Source organism: Strix uralensis, chromosome 3, assembly GCF_047716275.1.
Source record: "Strix uralensis isolate ZFMK-TIS-50842 chromosome 3, bStrUra1, whole genome shotgun sequence".
NCBI classification, from domain to species: domain Eukaryota; kingdom Metazoa; phylum Chordata; class Aves; order Strigiformes; family Strigidae; genus Strix; species Strix uralensis.
The window spans coordinates 33,392,956-33,410,912 of NC_133974.1; the positions used below are offsets into that span (position 1 = coordinate 33,392,956).

Genomic DNA, 17,957 nt, shown 5'->3' on the forward strand with positions numbered 1-17,957 from the left:
ACAGCATTTTGATCTGACTGCAGAACTGAACTGAGCTGAGCTTTCTTCAGCTGTAGCTGCTAACAAAAATATCTACAGGACTGAGCAACAGAGAAGGGGTTACCAGCAGCCCATAGTTTATTTTGCATATGTATAATCAGGGAATCACAGAATGGTTTGGGTTGGAAGGGACCTTAAAGATAATCTAGTTCCAACCCCCCTGCCATGGGCAGGGACACCTCCCACTAGACCAGGTTGCTCAAAGCCCCGTCCAACCTGGCGTTGAACACTGCCAGGGAGGGGCATCCACAGCTTCTCTGGGCAACCTGTTTCTAGTGTCTCACCACCCTCATCGTAGAAAATTCCTTTCTTATATCTAATCTAAATCTACCCTCTTTCAGTTTAAAACCATTACCCCTAGTCCTATCACTATGCTCCCTGATAAATAGTCCCTCCCCATCTTTCCTGCAGGTACTGGAAGGCTGCTATAAAGTCTCCCCAGAGTCTTCTCTTCTCCAGGCTGAACAACCCCAACCCCCTCAGCCTGTCCTCATAAGGGAGGTGCTCCAGCCCCCAATCATCTTCGTGGCCTCCTCTGGACCCACTCCAACAGGTCCATGTCCTTCTTATTTTGGGAGCCCCAGAGCTGAATGCAGTACTCCAGGTGGGGTCTCATAAGAGTGGAGCAGAGGGGGAGAATCACCTCCCTCAACCTGCTAGCCCAGTGTTATGACCCAGACTGGGAGGCCAGAGAGTCATAAAGGTTCTGTGATCCCCTCAGGTTAAATTAAGGTGAAATGACACCTTAATGTTTTAATTGCAGTAGAAATGGCTTAAACTTGGAAAAGGATAATAAGCAATGTGGTGTCCTACAAATCTATAAGGGAAAAAAAAAAAAAAAAGAAATGAAAGAAAAGAGAAAGGAGAGAAAGACAGTCAAAGAAATATGGGTCACCACCCCAGGTTCCAGCATTGTCTCAGGTCCAGTAATCTTGGGTGGTGGGTGCACCCCACTGAGTGATTTTCTGTCACCTTTAAGTTTATCTTATCAGCTGATTAGCATACTAGCCCAAGAGAAGCAGGTATTCCACAAACTCATTTCCATGAGAGACGAGCAAAAGGTGGGTTCTGTGCATGCATTGAGGTGGAATGAGTTGGTGGCCGTGCTCACCCTGCCGACTTTACTTGTCCCCCAGTTCCCACAGATTTTTGCTGACTTCATGCTTCTTGAGCAACCATCCAACTTCTGGGGCAGGATGCTCACCTCTTATCAGTCTTTATCACCTCTTTGGTTTTACACAATGGAGCTGGTGATTAGCAGTACAGTTCCCCCCTTTGAGACTTATCTAAGGAGTCTGACAGCGCAACCACAAGGAGTGGGGATGTGCATCGTTCGATACACTCTGCGCTTCCTTGGGTGGCATTCCTTAGACTAATCACAAAGGCCACAGCTTGTCCTTGAGTTTTTCTGTGTTGATGAATGTTTGAGGCATTAATTCTTTCAGTTCCTTACACCCAGGATACATAATGTGTTGGCTTTCTAGTTCCTGCGCCATTTTTTTTCAGTACTTAAAAGCAAATGTATGAAAGGTGTCTGAACTTAGTATTTCTATGCTGTTGGTCTAAGGATGTACAGGCCCAGTTCTGCAGTCTTCACTGAGGCTTTTCTGGTCTTGGGTTGTAGAATTACTACCTGCCTGTTTTGTGTGGAGTTCTGTTAGGAGGAGATAATTCATTTTTCTGTTTGTCCTGCTTAGAAAATAGCTACATCATGTCTGGCACTGTTTTACATATTATGGTCAGTTGTGGGAGGTTTTGGCGTTGGGGTTTTTTTTGTTGTATTTTTTATTTTTACTTTTACATGAATCAGCAGCCAGGTAGGTAAGCTAGAGGACAGAAAAATGAGTTTTACTGGTTTCTCCATTAAGGGTTAACTTTATCTTTTCTGTCCTGGTTTTCTGTGTCTCTACTGGAACTGTTATGACTGGAGGAATTCCATTTCTCAATAGTTCCCATTTTAGTGGGACATCAAATTGTTTTTAAAATAAAAAGAGTGCCAAGCTACAGTTGTGCTACAGACTTCCTCCAGTATAAAAGCGTTCTCTGGGGTGAGTCTGAGTATGATTTCTGCACAGTGTTGCCATTTGTCAGAAGGGAAGTGCTATCAGCACTGTTTTTTAAAGGTAAGAAACCTGATTTGTCCAAGTGCCATGTTGTCCAAGAAGCTGTCTGTGGCAGAGGTGGAAAGAAAATTTGGGTCTGCTAAATCAGATTGCAGTTAGTAAACTGCAGTCATGATTATTCATCTTCTTAAACCTGAAATTTTCTACCAACACATCCGAAGTTAGTGTTCACAACCAAAATAGATTTATTTCACAAATGCTATATCCCTTGAAGCTCATAATTCAGTTCATCATTTAGCTTTGCAAAGGTATCTTTTAAAATTGTAAATTAAAATAGGGTTTTATTTTTATTTGTGTTGCATGTGGAGAAGTTCACAGACTACTTGAATTTCTTCATTTAATTCCATACACTTTTGGTCTCTTGTTATACTCTATGTATGTAAGTGCCACCAAACTAGTTATCTTAAGTAGCCAGCAGTTTGCCTTGGAAATCTCATTTCCTCTGCCTCAGGAAATACTGACATTCCTCTACCAATATTTGAAAGTGAATGAATGTTATCAGTTAATTACAATAAACAGAAAATTAAAGCAATGGTAAGTGAAAATTGTCAGTAGCATTTCTAGCATTCCTGGACTTTCTGCTGCTTTTTAGAAATGCTTACATGGTAGGATGGGAATGGCTGTCAAGAGTTGGTCATATTGCTTGTTTCTATGCATTTAATTTTTTAAAGTCTGTATCAAAATGTAATTTATTTAATGTATTCTATTGTGGCAGATGTCATGCCTTCATCATTCTTTCCATTTGCTCTTTGAAATAGGTATACAATATTGCACGTCTTCACTGATGAGTTTCACACTTTTTTATGTTAAAGTAGTCAGAAAAACAGTATTTTATTTTAATGGGCAGACACAGATCTGAAATAGATAAAGTGATTACACTGAGTCACTTGCAATGCTGTGTTCTCTGAAACAGCCTATTCTTGAGATGTAACCAGTGCAATTTACTTGTTACACATTTTATTGCATGGACTGTGAGATTGGGTAGACCTTTTCAGCAGTCTCATCTTTACAAAAATGCAGACGAACTATAAAAGCTAAGAGAGAAAAATGTATTAAAAACCCCAGTAAATTCACAGTTTGCAGCTATTTCCTTTTAAGCACCTGTGTTTCTATTCCTGCTTTGTCTATAGAAATAACATCTGAAACCTGTTTGTAATTTTGGAAAACAATCAGGACACATTTTCAGTTCTTTTCTTATTCATACAACTGAACTCTCTGTGGGCTTCACTTCTTTCAATTACACAACTTGATATTAAAAAAGAAAAAGAAAACACTGCTCAAGTGAGCTTCAAAGTGGCAGATGTGCAAAATTCTCATTCAAAAGCTAGGAATTGCCTGTACAATAATTCTTCAACTCCTGTTAATTTCATTGCTTCTCCATTTGCAAACCGATACTACTGTTTCTTTTTTTGTCTGTAGAGACTTCAGAGTGGATTATGCATCTATATTAGTGGAGAGGAACAGCGTGGAAGGGAAGAAAGAGACTAAAGTTTAGGAAAACACCCTCGAATAAAAGTATTTTCTGTTGCTGTACACTCATTTTATTAACCTTATTTTAGAAAGAATGATAGATAAAATTACTAAATTTACATCAATTTTTGAAAATGGAAAGACTAAAACCAGAGATGTGGTTTAGCTCTGGTAACACAAAGGCTGTGGCATAGTCAAGCATGCAACTCAAATGCCTTGACTGCCCTAGTCATGAAACAGTTCTGGGGTTCTTCTGAGGTTATGTCTGTTTTTCAAAACCGTGACATGTGCAAAGGTTTTCCATTCTGTCCAAAACTATTTATTTGATGTACAAATAATATCTGACAGGTTGGCATTGGTGGCAGATACAGCATTCAATCCTTCCAGGGTTGTGTGGTTGCAGCAATTTCATTTGTGGAAAAACAGTAAATGAAACAACAAGGTGGCAAATGAGAAGTGAGAATAAATTCTTTTTTGACTGCTTTCAGGATTACAGAATCCTGCAAGGATTCTGGATTCAAAGATTTGACACTGCAGGATTACAGTGTGGAAGTTGAGACATGTAATAAGTAGGCAGTGTCATCACGGTTCAGTTCCAATTCTGGACTGCCATCTTTAATATGGATATTGAAGTAAAAGTTCTGCCATGAACTTCAGAAATCAGAGCTGAGTGAACATCTAGTCAAAACATTATTACTATATTTATCTTACTTTTCAATGTAAATTTGAAGGGACAATTCACTTCCAAAATAAAATGAATGGAAAAATTTATGGCCTTGTATCTCTTCCAGTGTCGGGTAACAAAGAGAGAGTGAAGCCCCCTGTAATGTTTCATGTGACTTCCAAATCTTCCTAATGTTGCCTAATATTTAAGTACCACTATCTTTCTGTAACAATTTAATCACAGTAAAATACATAGGATCATATTACCTAATTTAGTGATGATGTCTCAGAACACATTTGTCTTGTTTGGGTATGCTGCAGTAATGTTCTGCCTGGTCTTACTGATTTACCCATCAGTTTTAATAATTTTTGCCTATTTGACTTTACCATCTTCCTAGTTTTTTATACCTTCAGACTCCATGGGAACTTTGTCATTGACTCTCTTTTACTAGTTAGTTACCATCAGATTGAAATTTTTTTGTCCAAGGAAGTAGTCTGTTTGCTTAATCAAAATCAGGGTTCTGTTTCTCATCTTTTGAAGTTCAGTACGTCAAGGGAAGTACCTTTACTGGTAAGGAGAGCCATCAGAATTTCACAGAATGATCTCCTACCTCTGGAAAAACTTTGGTTTTGCCATTCTGTGCACTCTTACAGAGCAGATGCATCATGCTGGAGAAGGCTTTGCTGTCAGAATGCAAATCATGACCTACCTCATTTAAATACTTTGTCAGAACACTTCAAAATATGATTATGTAGGAGCCAAAAGATACCAGGGGATATACTTGTGAAATTATCAGATATGAGGAATGCCACCTATGACAAAATCATTGCTGTTTCTTCCAACACCTTTTTCCTGAATTGCCCGATGGTTTATACAGCAGCAACTCTGAAGTAGTAAACAGTTGAGATCCATCTTAGAAAATTATAGTAACTGGGTATTTAGCTTATATTGACCTGAAATACCTAGTATTTCAGTATTTTCCTTGGATCCCTAGCTGAAATCAGTGGATAGAAGGTTTTTCAATTTTTCTAGGAATATTTTGGAGTCTTGCTGCTGTACTGCTACGAATTTGACAGCAGTTCTTGTTATGCAAGTCTTAACCAGTTGAAAACAGTAGTATTTTAATCTTGATCAATTTGTATCTTGAGTGAGAAATAACTTTGATCCCTTACTTCCTGTAATAGTTTTACAGGTCCTTTAACATGAAAATGGGAGAAATTTTCAATAGATTCTTATTCTGAAAGTGTAGAAAGCTGTTTTCTTATGGTGCATAACACCAGAATATTTGTGTCATAAGTGTGACGTATGTATAACAGTGCACATAAAATGATTAACAAGGACCTTATACAAAATTTAAATGTGCAATAAAAACTCTGACTAATCTCTGACATAGCATCTCTGACTGATAAACAACCTCCATTTTTTTTTTGAGGAACAACCCTTTTCAAAACTGAATAGAATTCAATTTCCTAAACCAATCTTTAGGGTCCACATATGCCAGCTATATTTTCTGCACTCACACAAGCTGCAGAGGGTAAATTTTATATAATTCTAAAAAAGCCCCAAAGGAGGAGAGTTGCCTTTCTGCCCTGTCTCTGTTAAATGCAGGTCATTCAGACCAAGTGACTTAATTGAGTATTTTGTAATCTTATTAATGTAGTCAAATATTTCTTATAATCATCATGAGTGGCTGTGGTTCATATTACATGATGTGCAAATTCACCTTGAGAGATACTATGTTAATTTGTACATTTAACTGAGTTGAAGTTTATAAGATCTTGACTGAAATTTTTGTGTTCTGCCCTGATTTATAACACTTAAAAATCCCATTGAGGGTTTAGTTTATGGCAGATTATGTTTAAAATTGTTTTATTTTTCCCAAGCACATGTTTTTTAATCTCTCCATCGTAAGCCTGCATTTGCATAGGAAGTTACTTCTCCGATGCTGAAATTCTTGATGAAAGGTGTGTGTTTAAGTATAAACTTGCAATGCTGATAAAACTAGGAAGCTACTCTTTTGGAGAATTCTGGCATTCCTCAATTTCACTTTCTGTACTATAAATTAAAAATCTAGCTGTTTAGTCACACTAGGAGCTGCTTCTACATCAAAACTTGTGCTTTGAGTTAGTGGAAAGAGTTTTAAAATGTTGCAGAACACCAGAAGGGATTCATATTAAAATTGATATGGATGTCACCTCCGCCTTCTCTGACAGACCGATTCACACCAAAAGAAGTTGCCAGTTTCCAAAACTCAGGGATTTAGAATGACTCTCCTTCTCCTCTGTGCCTGAAAAAAAGATATCATGAACTTACAGAAAATAATTTACTGTATAATCAAATAAAAATCTAAACCCTTTTACTTGACCACTTCTCTTTAAATGAAGGTATATAAACATAACATTAGTTAAATTAAAATGACCTTCTGATGCATGTTTTTCCATATAGGGTCCTTCTGGACTGAAAGGAATTCTGGATTCTTTGAACAAGCATTATAATGAGGTACGGAGATTTCATACAGTGTTCGTGTGCATATGTTTATGATTAAGAAGTGTCTAAGGTAGAAATGACCACAGTTTTGATCCCTGCGAACCACATTCCAAATTAATTCAAAAGGTAGATCCTTCCCTGTCCCCTTTCTCCATCCCTGTACAGTCTCACTCCACACTCCAGTCACGTTCCTACTGTGTCATCTCTCCTGCTGCCATGTGTCTTACCTCCCATCCATCTTCTACTCACGTATTTCTGCCTGGTATAATACAAAAAGGAGGTGGGTGGACCACCTAGCTGTTAGTGTAAAGCACCAGCTCCCTGTTTCTAAACCTAATTGCTCTAAATTGTACTTGACATTTCTTCTTTCTTGACCTAGAATAGAAAGACAAGGAGGCGTAATTTTAAAAGATCTGCTAGCAATCCATGAGAATTGTCTTGGTGTTTGTATTACAGACTAATAAAAATATTGTCTTAATTATAGAACCTTCTGCAGCTACAGGCACTTCATAGAAAAAAAGTTAAAATTGCGTAGGACAGTTGTCCTGGGTTTGGCTGGGATAGAGCTAATTTTTCTTCTTAGTAGCTAGAATAGTGCTGTGGTTTGGATTCAGTAGGGGATTTGGGCTGAGAAGAATGATGATAATGCACTGATGGTTTTAGCTGTTGCTAGGAAATCAAGGACTTTTCAACTTCCCATGTCCTGATAGTGCGCAGGTGCACAAGAATCTGGGAGGGAATGTACCCAGAGCAACAAACACAAACTGACCAATAGAATATTCCATATCATATAACATCATGCTCAGTATATAGATGAGGGTGAGCTGGGAAGCTGCTCGTTCTTTCTTTCCGGGATAGTGGTTTTGGGATTTTCTCTTCTCTGAGATCCCTAGGTGGGAACAGTCTGGCCATCAGTCAGCAGACGGTGAGCAATTGCATTGTGCATTACTTGTTTGTATTTTCTATTATTATTATTATCATTATTATTTTAATTTTATTTCAATTATTAAATTGTTTTTATCTAAACCTACAAGTCTCCTTACCTTATCCCTCCAATTCTCTCCCCTGTCCCTAGGGTGGGGGGGAGGGTGAGTGAGCATATGCGTGGTGTTGGGCTGCCAGCCGGGTTTAAACCACAACAGTGTTCCATGTGACAGAGCTTTTAAATTCTTACCACAGATTTTTCAAATTGTTTAAGCAGTGGTAGTGTCTGCCATTGTAAGGGATCGTAATTCAAAGATCACACTAGTTTTCTTGATGCCAGAGTATGTAACTTATCTCATTAGAAAATCGTATTTCATTCAAAGACTGATGAAGCACTGTTACAGGAACATTTGCTTAATACAAAGGTTATTGTGTGTATCATACCTTAAGTCATGCAAGTCAAATCTGGAAGACATACATTTCTTTTAATATTAAAATGTGTAACAATAAAGAGCAGATTAATTCAGGATATTTTTCTTATATAACATACCTAAATGAGTGCTAAAATCTTTTTTTTAAGAGGGATTCTGGAGCAAAATTCATGTCAAACATATCTTCCCAGTTGCTTTTATTACTGAAGTGATTTCTCTGATACTTCTGATATTTATTCCATTCCAAATCATTACATCACGTTAGAACATGCATTAGGAATTAAACCCAGTTTTATATGCTGTCCTCGGCAGGGACATTTTCATACCTGGAGACTTAGTTTCTGGTTTTGGTCTGCCATTTCATATGTATGTGTTGAAGTTTTCTGTATTTTGGTTTTATACCTTTCATTTTCTTATCAGTTTCTTTTTCCTGCCAAAGACAGCTTTCACTGATGCTGGCCCTGATTCTTCTATTAATACCATATTTATTGTAACTTATTCCCTGCCTCTGAACTATTAATCTCTTTTACCCTGATAGTCCCTTTCAGGTTAATTCTGCAGGAGGAAATGCAAACAGTAGTGATCTTCAGAAACTGTCATCTGTCTCAAAAAATCAAATTTCTTATCATTGTAAGGCTCTAAGAATTCCTAAGGTGCCTTATATTTCCTAATTAACAATATTCTGGAAAAAATGTAGACTAGCTGCTCTGTGTCTATAAATTAATCATCTTTTAAATCCTGTACAGCTTACCAATTTTCTTCTTCCTTCAGCTGTCTAGTTTGAAGATTTTAATGACTCTGTCATGAACAATTAGCTGTTCAACAAGGAAATGCTGTTTGGTTTCAGATGAGAGTGGATACGGCTTTCTGATTCAAGTAGTGGGTTTTAAGCACGCAAACTTTCTGTAACTATGTGTTCAGATCTTCCTAGAGTCAACTTAAGTCTTCAAGTGCTACAGAAAATGTACTAATTTCTATACATTTTATGATGAAAATCAAGACAGAGACATCAAAGAGGTCATCAAAGACAAGGACAGCTTGTCTGCTTTGTCATTGATTATTCATTTAGGCAGATGTATGCACCAGTAACTTTCCTTTTTTTCCCCACACTATTATGTAGTATGATGAGTGCTGATTTTGTTCACTGCACCAAGCAGTCTTTCACATTCCAATATATAATTTGCAATGTGCCTCAATTATTTGCATTTATAAGATGATATTTCAGTGATACTCTGAGGTTTTTGAGATTTCTTACACCACAGGAAACAGTCCTGTCATTTTTCAACACTTCATGCATGTTCTCGAGGATCTCACAAGGTCTTCTTTCAGTTTGGTTCTTTGAAGTGTTTAAATTGTGACCACATTTTTGTTAGAGTTTTTTTGTTGGAGTTTTTAATATCTTTTTTTTTTTCCTGAGGATGTTAGTATAGCTTCTCTACATTGGTGTTTCTAGGAATCATGAGAAACTGCTACCAAGAGTGTGGGTGATCAGTGAGAGAGATCTTAAGACCCATCATAATTAATAATGTGATTTTTTTCTACAGTTTCTCTGTTTCTTAGCAGATTATTTGCAGTTCTTCTGATTTCTGGATTATATCAATGAGTAGATGTAATTGCACAATGTATTTAAATAATTTGTTGCAACCAAGTTTTTTCTGGGTCAGTATCAATCACCTTATCATGTAAGGAGGCTGGAGTGCAAGTCTTTAAAAGCAAAATTTACTTGATCCATGTATACAGTGAAAGAGAGCACTATAAATACAATTGCTGATTGTAGCAGCAAATTGTGTTAAATGGCAAACCAAGATCAGCAGTCTTTCTTTAATGAAGGTGAGGGGAGCCTGCTGAGAATAAGTAGTAGCATTGATCATTAATGGGGTGGGGGACAGTGTTGGAGCATTTCTTGCTTCATTGTTCTTCCTTTGTGCCTGTTCTTGCAAGGCATATGACTATTTTTATATTCCTTCTTGTTATGTCTTTTGCGCTTTCAGCGTAAATGAGATGCTTTGTGTGTATTCAATACCTGCATTTTGTCCTCTTCATTATGCCAAGAAGCTGGTTCTGCCCTGCTCTGTAGGTTACATTCCTTCAGTGACTGGTAAATGATGCCTCGTGATTTGTGTTTATACACTCTCAGGCCTCTGTTATCATCCTTTGACTTGGTTTTCAAGGCCTCTACTTGTCATCTTTTTTACTTACCAGTTTTCCGTACATAGATAGAAGGTATAAGGTCACTTCAGTCAAACCTGCTTCTGAACATCTTTGCAAAGAGCATACAGATTAGTTTAATCTAAAATGTTCTCCAAGATGTAAAAATAAAAATAAAACCACAATAGAAAGCAATTGAAACTATGTCACAATCTGCTCAGGAAATGTTCGAAAATCATTATAATTCATAATAATTATAGATTATTCTTGAATAATTCATTATTACTTTTCTAAGATTTTTTTCTTCAGCATATTTTACTGATATATTTTGATGTAAAGAGCAAATGACCTATGCAAAGAGTATAAAAGCAGTTATTTGGTCTAATACCCTATTTTTCCTTCCACATATGCAAAAGAAATGCACAACTCAGAATAAATCATACCTTATAATGTACTCATAATAACAGTCGCCTAGATTGTTCTCAGTCAAGTGGTAGTCAACTACTCAGCAATACTTAGATACCCTTCTTCAGGTATCTGCCTCTTGCTCTGGAGCTGATATTGATAATTATGGTAGTAACAGTGTTAACAAACCCTAAACACTGAAGAAGATCCTTCAGGACATTAACTATTATAAAATAATTATGGATTTTATTCAGGTTATATTCAGTTACCAACTTCTGAAAATATTAATAGTGTAAATGGCACTTTTATCCATCATGATGTTTTCCCATTTTAGAGATACAGAAACTGGAACACAGCAAGGGGAGTTGACTTGCTCAGGGTTCCCATTCAGCCCAGTGGCAGATGTTCTAGGACTTGGACTCTATGGGTCCAGACTCAAGCTCATTTTTCAGGGTCATTGATTTTGTTGCTTTTTCCGTGGTCATTAAGAGAAAACATGTTCCCCTTAGGTAGTCTGAGCCTGTCTTTGTGAAGAGGAAATGGTTTGCTTTGTATTTTATTGTGTCTTTACCATGTACAGAAAAGTAAATAGATGGAGTGCAATAATATCTGAGCAAGTATACAACCTGAACCCCTGGTTCTTAAATCTGTCTGTTTTCTTTGAGAAGCAGTGTGAGTAGCCTGTTGATCATATTCATTCCCTCTCTTTCTGTGTCACTACTGTAGTAGCCTTAAATTAGTTCTATTTTACATTTCATTGTGCTCAAAAGTAAAAAGCTTGTGTTTTTGTCATAGGAGAGAAGTGATCTTTCTTGTTCTAACATACTTGAAAAATGTACTGTAATAATGAGCATAAAAATATGTTCTTTGCATTGAGTTAAGAAAAAAAAGTATTGCAGATTTGCATAGCGATATCCAACATAGACATTTCACTTTTATGCTTTTATTAATCTTCTGCTAGTCTGACTGGAGTATGTATGCATGACAAAGGATGTGTTGCTGCAATACGTTACTTAGATGTACTGCATAGGCATTTAGTATCCCTTTCTAGTAGTAAACTAGGACTTCTGAATTTACATAGTGGTAAATTACATGAAATTGTTATGGTAAATAAATTGTTACTGTAAATAAATGGTGACATGTTCTGTTCTCTGATCTTTGTGGTGATATTTCTTCCCAGAGTGATACAAGACTACTAGGATTACTTGGGACCCCTGGACCTAAAGGCCAGAAGGGAGACATTGTAAGCATTTTGGATGAATTTGGAGAAATTTCAAAGTGCTTATCTAACCTGTCACTGACACCCCCAACACAATATCTTTTATTTGATATATCACAGTGGTCTTTGAAGGAATAGATTTTATATATGACTGTCTCTTTGATCTGTGTAGTCCAATATCCAACTAATTATGCTGTCCTGCAGGTGCAGGACCTGATCCTTTCTCCTCTGGTATATGATAACCACAAAGTAAAAATGCAGGAAGAATTATGTGTGGTTTCTATAACACTGTCCAAGAAGAAGTCATATAAGCTGGCCTGTTGCTTAGGGGGAAAGACTCTAAAAAAGTTTAAATTTAGGAAATATTTTTAATAGTAAGTCATGAATGATGGGACTTGCTATACCAAAAATACTTATAATCAGCCTCTAAAAATTTCGTGGAAGTCAAATTCTGAATCCACACCATATGACAGTATGTTGTTTATAGGCAACTGTCCTGTTGAAACAGTGGAATGAATTTTTAACAATTGGATGTCTTTTTCACTTGGAAAAAAAAGAGACAAGTGCTCTGAATATGTCACAGGATTGACAGTGTTTTTTACTGAGAAGCCTGCAGATCTGATATAGAAAACAGTCATTTAAATTAATTTGCAGATGTTTAAATCTCAGATTTGCATTGCAGTAAAAGTTAAGATTTTGTGTCCTACACAGAACAAAGTACAGTTGAAGGAGATGAGGAGTTTATTTGCATTTGTTAGAAAATAAAAGGTTTTAAATGTAATTTATTTTGTTAAAAGGGTCAAAAAGGAGAATTGGGAATGACCGGCGCAAAAGGAGAAAAGGTAAATTAATTCCTTACTTCTGTGCTCATGTGTGATACTAGAAGGTAGCTGAATGTACTGCTTATGAATCAAATCTTGGAAAATATACTCAGCATCAAGAAAATATATTTGAACTTAGGAAAAACTGTCAGTCTCTGAATGTCCTTAGTAATCTAGTCAAGCCCCTCCTTGAGAGAGTATGCAAGTAAATTTCCTTGTTCCAACAGCTTGCAAAGTCCTTAACTTTAAACACATTCAGACTTTTACTGAATACCAGTTTAAAATTATGTTTATATGTTTATGACAAGTGTTTGCCTCACAAATTAGATGCCATTCATACTTTTTCAAGTTACAAATGTGATCTTCAATATCTATATGAAAAAACAGGAGGCTTTAAATTGTTAAAATTTATACATAAACTTCCTAATTTAATATCTTTTAGTGTAGGCTTATATTTTCCAGAAAGATTTGGGGAGGGGATGTTACTGGAGAATAGGTGTGTATTGTGTTTTTCTAGGAATGTGTGATGTACCCAGTTCTTTAACCACTGAATAACAGGCATTTTGCTATTCAGCTGTTAGGCTTCCAGTTGGTTTCTTCGGTCATATCCTTGTGTATAAATGGTTTCCATGCAGGCAGAAGCTTTTTTTACTCTGTCGATATGATGATTTTGTGTGTTATAAAGCACTTGTGTTTGAGAATTTGTGAGATTTGTAGGCATCGTCATTCTTTTTAGTTCATGTTCCTGACTGTTCCGTGTGCTCCTACTGGAAAGGATCGCATGTCATGGTCTTGTCATCAACATCATCCCTTACATAAACTTTTGTAGTCCATATACTTATATTTTATATAGGTTTAAAAAAACCCCAGCATCTGTTAAGGATTCTTCACCAAAACAAGATATAGGTACTATTCATGATTTGAAATAAATCTGTATTAACCTCTTCCCTATGTTTCCATAGGGAGAGCCTTCTGCAAAAGGGGACAAGGGAGATCGAGTAAGTATATCTGTGTTTTGAACTGATGATGTGAATAATTTATGTTTGATATAATTTTCATACTGTATTCATGCTGTAATTCTTTTCTTTGTACACTTTCATTAGATGCAATGATTGTATAGGATACCATATGTATTGTCTCCTTCTTACACATGCATCAAGTTCACACAAGTTATAAATAAAAAACAGAGATGCCCTGTTCTTCAGCATTTCTGTAGTTGAGTGCAGTCCATGAACTGACTTCAAAGTACACGCTTTTTTTGTTCCCTGAAAGTTCCTTCCTTCTTTCAGTTAGTTCATGAAATTATATGTGGGCTGAACTGTATTATTTTAATTGTTTTACCAGTTTCCAGTGTGGCATTTAACATCAGGCAGTTTTCTTATAGCAATTTTATGTGTGCATAATATTTTTGTTATTTTGGGGGATATTTTCAGAACACTCATTCTGTAAGACTCTGTTTACATGTGTTGCTTATTTTTAATTAACTATTGTCCTCTCTTATGGCATTTGACAAGAGCTAGTTATGTTGTTTAATACACAACTGAAGGTTGCTCAGATACTTATGATTAACATATTATAACCAAACTAAGGCATACTGTAATAATGTGTGGTTTTGGAGATGAATACTGTGTCACCAGTAGAGATTTAGTGGTGAAGAACGGGCCTTAGAGTGGAGAAACTCTTAAGAAAATGTGGTTTTAATTTTTCTTTAAAACGCTAAAAAAACCTGCAAGGAGAATTAGTGTGAAAGAGGAATACCTTTCAGAGTTTGCACAAGGCATCAGAAATTCTTTAATGCTTTCTCAACATTTGTTAAGTTTGCAAGCTATACTATAATATTTTAAGGTAGCAAATTAAACTTAGTTGATCTTAGTTAAAATTTTAACTTCTTATGGTTGTACCTGCTATTTTCAGGGAGAAACTGGAATGGAAGGATCAAAAGGAAATAAGGTATTTTTTGACTTGTACACACTGTATATACATCATTGGTGTACGTAGCTGGTACTGGGAGACATAACAGTAAATTTGGATTTTTTTATTTTCTCAAACAATATTATTAGGGTGAAACAGGAGACCCTGGACCACCTGGTCTTACTGGAAATCCAGGATCAAAGGTAGGCAAAAGGTGTTTATGTGGTATTAACAGCCATTACATTCTATGCTGTTATATAAGAGGACTTTGAATGCTATCAACTCATTAGCTAGGATTAAAGGACAGAGAATGCAAATAGTTTATATCAAAAGTTTGTGCCTGGATTGTGGCTGGTTTAGTTCATAAAATTCTTGTTGATCTCAGCATCACTCAGCAAGGAATATTTATGCAAAGCTCAAATGTTATTTGGCCGCTCAAGAATATGAGCACCCATTTTGCAATTACAGATCCACTGGTAGCTGAGTGTATTCTCTTTATCCATCAGTGAAGCAAGGAGTGATCACTGCCAGTACCTTAGCAGTTCCTATGTTTAATCCTATGAGACTGCAGGTAATGTCAAAGTAGCCGTTGCCTTGCTTTGAAGAAAGTAACTGGAGCAAAAATGTTCTTGAGAATCTGTCATGATGCCTTGAATTGTATCGAGTAAAGGTAGAATTGGAAACTGTGAAAATGTAACCTCCACCCAACACTATTCATGTTAGATATGATAGTACCTAGGTTTCTTAGATCATCAAAAGAAGTACCAGGGGAAATAGATGCAGCTATAGGATCCATGAAACTGTGGTCTTAAAAATCATTGTTCACTCTAACTCCTTAGATTGCTCTTCAGAGGCTAATGTCCTTCCTTGGTAGGAGCTACTGAAATAATTGTTTTTATTGCAGTGGAAATCTAGGTTGCCTTCACACTGTATACCTTCCAGAAGAGGCTCACAGAGATCCAAAGGATCATTAGGGTTTGCACCAAGTCATATTTTTATCTCTACATCTTAATCTCCTTTTCTTTCAGTGCTCTGAAGTCCTTCTGATGACATCTATTCCAAAAAAGAGAAGGAACACCTACTACGTAGTTTAAAAATCACTTCTAGATCTGTCCCTTGAGGGAGGAAATCTTGATTTACTCGTTTTGTAATTTGTCTTTAGGTGGTGCCTTTGTATTTGCTTGTATTTGCTTTGTATACATACTTTGGATTTTGTACATATTGGTCCAAAAGATTTATTGGGCTAAACATTAGATTAAGAGAGAATGAGCAAACTCTGTGCTACTTACTCTGTGTAGAAAATTCTTAATGCCAGATGTTTTAATGTATTTATATATGAGAATGCTTTACACCAAATTACAACAGATGTGTGGACTTTTACCTCAAGTGTGTATTATATCATTTCACAGGGACTGCAAGGACCTCCAGGACCTGTTGGACCCAGGGGACTGCCAGGAGAAGTTGTATGTATTGTGCAGTTTCACCAAGCTGTAGAAGTGTGGTGTGTGAACAGTTAGCCAGTGAAGCAATACCACAGAAGTTATCACAGGGGCTCCTTTTGTGGGTGGTACTATAGCAGTCAGGTGTTGAAGCCTCAGGATAGAGTTCTGCCATTTGCTTATATTCTTTTTGTCCTTATGTTACTATCTGAACAAGTAAGAACAATAATACTAATTTGTCTAATTCACTGATAATTAGCTCTACAAAAATCACTCTTATCTCACAGGAGCAGGTGAAAATTTAAAAAAATCTCTAGAAAAGCTTTAATAATGTTACATTGTGAGCTGGAGAGGACAGTGTGTGTGTGGAGCAAAATGAGAAGAAACACAGGAAATAAGAGTACCCCAAGGATTTAAACACATGGCCTTCCTTAGTTCTGTCTGTGGTTTTGTATTATTCTGAATTGGTTTACTTCCTGTAAAAGGGGTAGAGATTAATAGGGTGGACAGAATTAACAGTTATGTTTACTATCTTAGAATTTAGGTCAGATTTATGAGTAAAACTCATATTCAGAGCAAGACATAATTCCATTAAAACTAGGGACAGTATTAAAACCTTTAGCCACTGAGACTGGTAACTGAGCAGCTGCACAACACAAACCAAGACAACTTGCTGCCCAACCATCCCAGAAGAGCAACAGTTTCCCTGCTGGAAAGGGAAGTCAGGACCCAGTTAACATAACACTAACAGGGGAGCAAGTGAAAGTGTGATAATCAAGAAGAGGAAAAGCTCTCATCTCAGTGGTTCTTAAATAAACCCCAATATCTGGATCCACTACAGGCTGTCAGATGGTGTCAGAAGCATGATACAGACAGCTTATTGAACCTCGAGATCATGGCCTGTTGAGGGAGGCCCTCCAGGAGGAGTCAGAGAGGACAGGATATCTCACCTGAGATGCAGAGTGCCTATAACCTTTATGCCTGTGGGTTCAAAACTGATGGGCTGGGATTGTTGAGGCAGTGGGGAGTCTCAGCAGAGCTTTAATATGCCTGTAATATGCTTTTGGGTGCCCCACATTCAGGTCTGCCAACTGGTTGGGGTTTGTCAAGGTGATGGGGGCCTCCTTCATGGGGATTTCAGTGTGCCTGTAACCGTTATGCCACTGGGCAACAGTCTGAAGGGTCTGCTGGCCAGTCGGGATCTCTCAAACAGGTAGGGGCCTCCCCCGAGATCCAGCACACCTGTAACCTTTGTGCCTCCAGGCAGGAAAAGCATGGGTGAAACTTCAATCCAGTCTGAATACTCTAGGAAACATCTTAAACTATTAGGCCCTGTTATACTAAGCTTGAAAGTTCCCTGGGCAGTTGACTTGACACCCTGTTATACCAGAATGCCTCTTCTGAGGAGGTGGCTGCCTGTCTCCCTTCCAGATTATGGTGCAATCCCTATCCCCCATGTCAACTGAAATTAGGTTTCGGTCCGCAACAGTGGTGATGTCACATAACCTCCCCCACAAGTGGCACCTCCCTCCTCTCTCTGGTTCTTCTCCCTCCCTTCCTCCGTAAACCATAAAATGGGTTTTAAGTACCATTTTGAAGGTTTGAGTGGTTAGATCCAAGAAGTGGACCAAGCAAAGTAGGCAATGGAGATCTGGGATTTTGATTTTTGCTCTGTGGTTTGGTTTTGATCTTATTTTTACAAACAGAGGCATCTAGGAGCTGGTGTTGGTGCATTTTGTCTTGAGCCTTTCCACACACACTCTGAGACTACTTTGTGGAAGAGAACTCTTAATTTGAACAGACTTTTAAGTCATATACTTTATTAATATTAAAATACAGTTCTGAGTGGTATACAGCTGGCAAACTTTTTATCATT

General features: G+C 37.2%; 1 protein-coding gene across 1 annotated transcript in view; it reads left to right on the plus strand.

Moving 5' to 3' along the window:
- Nucleotides 1-17,957, plus strand: part of COL19A1 (collagen type XIX alpha 1 chain) — a 226,223-nt gene that overhangs the window by 148,863 nt on the left and 59,403 nt on the right. The window contains exons 20-26 of the mRNA XM_074861812.1: nt 6,742-6,795; nt 11,872-11,934; nt 12,708-12,752; nt 13,694-13,729; nt 14,646-14,681; nt 14,792-14,845; nt 16,052-16,105. Coding sequence (XP_074717913.1) covers nt 6,742-6,795; nt 11,872-11,934; nt 12,708-12,752; nt 13,694-13,729; nt 14,646-14,681; nt 14,792-14,845; nt 16,052-16,105 — 342 coding nt within the window. The remainder of the gene's footprint in view (nt 1-6,741; nt 6,796-11,871; nt 11,935-12,707; nt 12,753-13,693; nt 13,730-14,645; nt 14,682-14,791; nt 14,846-16,051; nt 16,106-17,957) is intronic.